Consider the following 7,908-nt stretch of genomic DNA (forward strand, 5'->3'; position numbering starts at 1 on the left):
CCCGAAGTACCTAAGCCTTAGCGCGGTAAGGGCGCACTGCCGCGCCAGACGTATAACACGTCTCGGCTCGTGGGACCATTTATGAGTAATATAAAAAAAAACAAAACTGACAGGTGACAACAATGACGACCATCGGCGAGATAATATGGACAATGCAACGGAAATTGAAAAAAAGAATAGGGAATAACAGTCGCAAGACGACTTAAAAAAAGAATTGGAAGGAGAGATAATGAATAGTTTTGAGAGGGAACTTGTAAGAAGACACGATCGGCAACAAAAAATGAATAGGTCAACTGTTGCAAATCAGTCGACATTAATAGAGGAGAAAATGAAAGAATATAGTGAAAACGAGAAAGAACAGATAGGGGAGAAACAATCACAGGAAGAAGAAGTAGACAACATTAAAGAAGGATGGCAGAGTATCGAAGAAAGTGTGCTGGCGACAATCTTCCTGGATGAATATCAGGATGGGGAGATCATAAACAACAAAAAAAGGAAAGCTGAAAGCATGGAGAGGATAAATGACCTCAAGAGGGAAAGGCTGGAGGAGAGCATACGGTTTCCAAATGAATCCAAACAAGAAAAAATAAATAGGAAATTGGAGGAATTAAATACAAAACTCGAAGAAATGTTCAATAAATTAAGCGAGCAGCTTAAAGAAAAGGTGGAGATGGACACCGATGTAAAAAAATTGATAGGGATTATAAAATCCACCAACAACAAAAAGGGGGAGGATAGTACAAACAAAAAAACACCAAACAAATTAAAATGTGACCACTGTAAATTAAAAGTGGAGCAAGAGAGGCAGAAGCAAGAACAAGAAAAAATCAAAAGGGCCTTAAATATGGGGAGAGGGAAAAAACTTTTATGAGCATATGCGACACTAAATGGGAAGAGAAACTATATGAAAAGACAAAGTGGGAACAAGCGGGTTTACTGGAAACAGTAGAAAAAAAGAACTGCTTAGTTTTTACAAAAAAGGACGCGAAAGATAAAGGCGTAGGAAACACAATTAAAGACGTAGGGGAGGACCTAGCGGAGATGCTAAAAGAAATAGAAGAGGGAGAAATAAATTAGCTGAAGAACACCAGAAGAAAAGCAAATAAAAAACAACATGGTATACTTTCGTTGCCAGATTAGAAAAAGAACAGGGGGAGACGCATACGATATGGCAGTAAAGGCGATAAAGGAAATAAGGAAGGAAACAAACGAAATCCCAGAGGTCATGAGGGTCGTAGTCGCAAACGACCTGAATAAAGAGACTATAAGGAAAGCCGTCGAATATGTAGGACATGGAGAAACTATATTCTGGGAGATTTTAGTAAGAGGCAAGGAATTCGGTGCAGAGAGGAAAGTGGAACAAGGGGAAGCTCTCCTTATAAAAATGGACAAAGGAAAAAAATACAACGAGGTACTAAGTGAGATGAAGAATAAGATAGATATAGGAAAGATGGGGATCCAAGTAGACAGGTTAAAAAGAACAAATGGGGGGATCTCCTAGTAAAGCTAAAGGGGAGGGGAGCAGCACAAAAACTGAGGGCAGAACTTAACAACAAAATGCAAGGAATAAATACAACGATAAGGAGAAAGGAAAATTTCTTCACTATAGCTAATTTAGACCCAGGAGTGAGTGAGAAAAGTCTGAGAGAAGGGATCAAAAGCTATACGGGCATCCCGGAAGGACAAATTGACATTAAAATACTGAGAACGAACAAACACGGGGAGCAGGTGGCCACAATAGCCGTACGACCCTCCAAAGCAGAAAAACTGCCCGGTCAAGATGCCCGATAATGGAGAGGTACGCCCCGGTGAGATGCTTTAAGTGTCTAAAGTTTGGCCACAGTACCTACGAGTGTAACGAGGAGAGCAGGGCGGCTTGCTGTTATAACTGCCTGAAGACAGGACACACTGCCGCAAACTGTAACAATAAAGCATATTGTTCAGTTTGCAAAGAGGAAGGGCATAGAATGGACAGGATGGCCTGTCCAGCCTATCGAGCCCTAGTGTACGGAAGGGGGGATGAGGGAGAACCCCCCAAGAAACGAATAAAAAAAACGAAATAGACTTCCTGGAAAACGAGGGTGGGCCCATATACAGCCCACCTAGGTCGTATTGTATTTATACAAATTTTAAAATTACTAATTTATTATTTTATAGATCTATCTTATTATTTACATTACCTATTTTAACTTTATGTTACTATTTTAACTATTTCTATTTACCTAACTATTTTATTTATACACATTTTACCTATTTATTTTATTTATTCATTTTATCTATACTTATTTATTTATTTATTCTAGTTTTTAACTATTTTAATTTTTCAAAAAAAGGCGAATCCGATGCAGGGACGACTCTAGGGAACTGAACCAAAACGGACCTCAAGGATCAACCTGGTATACGGATATTACAGGTGAACGTGGGCAGAGCACGTAGAGCACACGATCTTGTCCACTTAAAAGTCTGCAAGCTGGAAACTGACCTGCTCATCGTCCCCGAACCAAACAAAAAATAACATCGGACGGTGGATGGGTACAAGATAAAGGAAAAAATGTGGCGGTGCTCATGAGAAATAGGGATCTAGGGGTGCGGGGCATTGTCAGGGGCGGAAATCACATACTCATCAAACTGAGGGATTTCAGCCTCCTGGCATGCTACATATCACCGAACATCCCTATGTTAAAATACAAGACTATTGTAGATGAGATAATGAGCGCCGCCACAAGCGAAAAAGAAATCTTGGTCGCCGGGGATATCAATGCTAAATCGAGGTTATGGGGTTCCCCCATAAATGACAAAAATGGGGAACTTTGGAACGAATGGATAGCCCAGGCTGGCCTCCAAGTCTTAAATAATAATAAACCAACTTTCGTAAGAGGGGCCAGCCAGACACATATTGATGTAACTATCGCAACTGAAGTGCTATCCAAAAGAATACAGGGATGGGATGTCCTCGACGACCAGTTATTTACCTACCACCGGTACATCCAGTACGAGGTTAAGGTGAAAGGAAAAGTAAGACGGCCGATAGGAAACACCGAAATCTATTTTAACAAAACCACATACCTATCGGAGGTCAGAAAGATCAATGAGGAAGAGATTTCTGACCTTGGCCAACTGAGAAGAGCATTAGAAAATGCAGCAAAGTTGGCCACCGTGAAGAAAAAGAATAACAAAAAATCCCCCTACTGGTGGACGGATGAGATAGAAGGTCTACGGGAAAGATGTCTCAGAGCTCGAAAGAATTACACGAGAAGCCAGGGCAACCTCGAGCTCAAAGAAATCTACAAAGAACTAAAGAAAACACTGAATAAAAAAATAAAACAAGAAAAAAAGGAAAAGTGGCAGACCCTGATAAAAGCATTGGATGAGGATATATGCGGAGATGCCTACAAAATTACCATGAAGTCATTAAGGATAATGGCCCCATATAAACTGGATGAGGACCAGCGGATGGAATCGGCTAAACTCCTCTTCCTCACTAAGGACATTCAAACTTTTACAAAAATCTTTCCAACGACGGTGGAGGAGTTCACGGAAGAGGAAATAAAAACCACTGGTCAGGAGATGAAGACGGGGAAAGCTCCCGGCCCCGACGGGCTGCCACCAGAGGCAATTATGATAATAGCAACGGAGAAACCAGGTTTGATCAGAAGAATATGCAACGACCTACTGCAGAAGCAAGAGTTTCCCAGGGACTTAAAAGAAGCGAACCTTGTTCTGCTCCTAAAGCCTGGGAAACCCCCCGATTCAGCATCCTCTTATCGGCCAATATGCCTCCTGGACTGCCTTGGTAAGTTCTACGAGGGACTTATCAAGAAGAGGCTGGAAGGCATGTTGGAAAATGAGAGAGTATTATCACAACAACAATACGGATTTCGAAAAGGTCGATCGACCGTCGATGCCGCGACCTGGATAAGAGACGCGGCTAGAGCAAGCAAAAAAAGATGGGTGATCCTTGTTCTGTTGGAAATAAAAAACGCTTTTAATTCAGCAAACTGGGGCCTCATAGTAGACAGAATCGTCGAATTTGGGGCTCCAGATTATGTGTCCAGCATAATAAAGGACTATCTGTCCGAGAAAACCGTATGCATATCAAAAAAAAAAAGAAGATGGAAATGACCGCGGGAGTACCCCAAGGGTCGGTCCTGGGACCCACACTATGGAACATACTATACAACGGGGTACTAGAAGTAAATAAGATGAGAGGAGTAAGAGCAATTGCATACGCGGACAACCTGGCTCTACTAATAGAAGACGACATGAATTTGGGTATAAAAGAGAGAGTAAACAAATCAATCAAGACAACCGCGGAATGGATAGAAAGAAATGGCCTAAAGCTAGCAGTAGAGAAAACAGAAGCGATAATCTTGAGGGGACTGAGAGATAGAAAAGATATAGTATTTGAGTACAAAGGCTCCGAAATAAGACCCAAGAAGACAGTTAAATATCTAGGAATTACTTTTGATGACAAACGGACATTCGGACCACACATGCAAGAGGCATGTCGGAAAGCGGAAGAAAGGACCTCCACGTTAAACAAGTTAATTCCAAATATAGGGGGTCCTGGATTTCATAAAAGAGCGGTGATGTTGCAATCAATTTTATCCATCGCACTGTACGGGGCCCCAGTATGGCACGAGGCCCTGGAGAAGAAGAAATATAAAGACATGCTTCTTAGAGTACAGAGAAAACCTCTGATCAGGGTGTGCAGCGCGTACAGAACCGTATCAACTATTGCCTTACAGGTTGTGGCTGGTTCTGTGCGGGTGCACATTCTGGCCAGAGAAAGATTCCGAATGTATCAGAGGGGTAACAGGGCAATTGGTTCAGGACCTCAAGAACGAAACAGAAGTTTAGAGATGTGGCAGAGGGAATGGGCAGCCTGGACGAGATCTCTGATTCCGGATGTAGTAGGTACGAGTGCAGGCACAGGCGCGTCAATTACTACTTTACACAGTTCTTGACGGGACGATCGTTCACATCATATACCTATCGTATAAAGAAGACCGCGGACAATTTATGCCCCGAGTGTGGAGTGGTGGATGACGCGCAACATGTCGTATTCGTATGCCCGGCATACCGTGCGGGGCGTACCGAGCTGCAGCTGGGTCTGGGGTCTCCTCTAGGCGAGCCTCACGAGCTTATGGGTAAAGCTATCAGTAGCAAGAGTGACTTCGACCTGGCCAATGCCTTTGTTACAAAAACAATGAAGCACAAAGAGGAAAAAGAGAGGCAACTGCAAGCAGGATGACCCTTATTGTTTATTTTATTTATTTTTTAACGTGTTTGTGTTGTAGAGGGCAGCCAGAGTGGGAGGACCTTTTACATCCAACCTACGCTGACTGCTTTATCATGTTATTTTACTTTATTTTATTTATTTGTTTATTTAATTTTATTTATACAAATATTTTATCGATTTTACCTTTTAATTTAATTTATTTTATTTAATATCGTACCATAATTTTATCCATACAAAAATTTTTTATAATCGTTTTTCACTATTTCTCATAGGGAAGTCTATTTACGTAATAATTTATAAGGTATGAGTGTGAGAGTGAGTGTGAGTGAATGAAAACATGAATGCTTGGAGTTACTCGTAATTGCCGACTGGTATCTTCTTGCTAGTATCATGCTGGATGGGGGCACCCCGGTTGCCTCACCCACACATGGGTTGCACGGGACGGTCGTCTTCACTGACCGGTCTTTTGCGAGGTGTGTGTGGGGTGGGGAAACTAGGGGGTCACTTAGTCTGCGGAACGCACGCGAAACGTGCCAGGGGGGAGTTAAGAGTAAGGTCGACGGGTCAGTGTATATACTCGCTAAGAGTGGTCCCGGACCCGTCGGCTGGAGAAAGAGGAGGTGAGTTTAGTTGGTAGGCGATCCGGCACGGTGAAGCGTGGCGGATTGAATCCAACACACCTGGGCCACCTTCCCAGACGGTCTTTAGAAAATTCTCACCTCCAAAAAAAAAAAGATAACCCCTCAAAATTCGTACTTTGAGTTGCAGACTCGGATCATTGCTGCAAAGTACTTTTCTCATATTATTGAATGCTGATCGGGCTTTTCCTATAAGTGATTTGATTCCTCCTGTGTATACTCATTGTTTTCGGTTGCCATTGTTTCCAAGTAGCTATACCTCGTCCAATTTACTTACCGTTGCACGTCATCCGCGCCATAGCCTGTGACACGATACCAACACGAAATATCTAGGCGGTAGGTGTGTTCCCCTTTAGAATCATTTTGATTCTAAAAAAGAACACACCCACCGCCTAAATATTTCGTGTTGGTATCGTGTCACAGGCTATGGCGCTGATGACGTGAAACGGTAAGTAAATTGGACGAGGTATATGTATATCTGTACCTTTTGAACGAGTTCATCCCTAATCCATAACGTCTCTTGTTGTTGTATCTTTGCAATGGTCCTGAATTTTGTCTTTTTGATATTGTAAGTCAGGTCTCTTCGCTACTATTTACAACCTTCTTCATCAGAATCTGCAATTCTTCAACCGACTCTGCGATTACTAACGTATCATCGGCGTATCTGATGTTATTTATAGATTCTCCGTTGACTTTAATTCCACTTGATGTTTCCGTTAGTGTTTTCTGAACTATCTCTTTTGTTATTTGAACTAAAATAAGCAGTTGTGCTATCATGACCATTCCATAGAAACCAAATTAATGTAGGATGGAGAAAGCAAGATCTGCATTTCAAAAAATGGATAAGTTATTAAAATGTCATGAATTGTCGACACCCATAAAAAACAGGTTACTACGATGTTATATCTTTCCTATACTGTTGTACGGAGTTGAGTCGTGGATTCTTACAGACGCTACCTGCAAGAAAATTGAGGTTTTGAAATATGGCTTTATCGTCGAATCCTGAAGATATCGACCACATTACCAACCAGGGTGTTTTTCTGAGAATGAAAAATGAAAAAGAGCTGTTAATCACAATAAAAACATCCAAAATCGAATACCTCGGTCATATCATGAGGAACAGTGAAAGATATGGACTGCTGCATATTTCCTTGCAATCTTGCAAGGAAAAGTGGAAGGAAAGCGTGGACCAGGAAGGCCAAGGATTTTCTGGCTGAAAAGTCTACATACGTGGTTCAACACAACAACAACAAGTATTTTTAGAGCAGCAGTGTGCAAAGTACAGATTGCCATGATGGTCGCCAACATTCGAAACGGATAGGCACTACAAGAAGAAGAAGAAGAAGTGCTATCATGTATTAGTTATCTTGGATAGTTACTAACTGATTCCTTTTTATTTGCCTAATTTCTCTTTTAAGCTTATGAGTAGCATTGTTTGGTTTAGTTTTATTAGATTTAGCTCTAGAGCTGGCTTTTTCTTGTGATTAGTAGTTGGGTGGTTTGGGTTCTAAGAGAAACATATATGTGTACCAAATATCAAAAAAATCTACAAGCTAATTCTAAAGTTATGTTATGGATCCAGAAAGAAATGGGCAAAATCGATAAAACACCCTGTAACTCGATTATAAAAATCGGTGACGCAATAAAGGTAGTATATTTAGAACCGCCTCTGTGAACACCTCTATTTTGAACAGAATAAACTAGGGATAACAATCTTGTATGAGATAAACACAACTGTACAAAAAAATAGAAATCTTAACATTATTTTTTTTCTACCTTTTTTTAAACAATTTGTTAAAAAATCGCCATTGAATTGTTTTAATCAAACAGCTCCATTTTAATCTCCCTACCCCTATCCACTATCGATAAGGGTAAGGGTGTCTTTTCCTTATAAATGTTCTTGAACGTCTCACCTTTAGCTATAAACCTGTTTCTTATCAGATAGCACTACATCACGTCTTATTTCTTAAAAAGAAAAAAAATGTTGGTGCAAATGGCATCCGCCGATTTTATCGTTGTCGAGCGTTC

The 7,908-nt window shown here is 41.0% G+C and overlaps 1 protein-coding gene across 1 annotated transcript; it reads left to right on the forward strand.

Annotated features, from left to right (window-relative positions):
- The first annotated feature begins 229 nt into the window (after positions 1–229).
- On the forward strand, positions 230–871 carry LOC126893088 (arginine and glutamate-rich protein 1-B-like). Its single transcript, XM_050663032.1, has one exon. The coding sequence runs from the start codon at positions 230–232 to the stop codon at positions 869–871; it is 642 nt and encodes a 213-aa protein (XP_050518989.1).
- The last annotated feature ends 7,037 nt before the right edge of the window (positions 872–7,908 follow it).

Source organism: Diabrotica virgifera, chromosome 10, assembly GCF_917563875.1.
Source record: "Diabrotica virgifera virgifera chromosome 10, PGI_DIABVI_V3a".
Taxonomy (NCBI): Eukaryota; Metazoa; Arthropoda; class Insecta; order Coleoptera; family Chrysomelidae; genus Diabrotica; species Diabrotica virgifera.

Bases quoted from the DNA above. Each gene is read 5' to 3' on its own strand.
- LOC126893088 (XM_050663032.1), top strand. From the start codon at position 230: ATGAATAGTTTTGAGAGGGAACTTGTAAGAAGACACGATCGGCAACAA.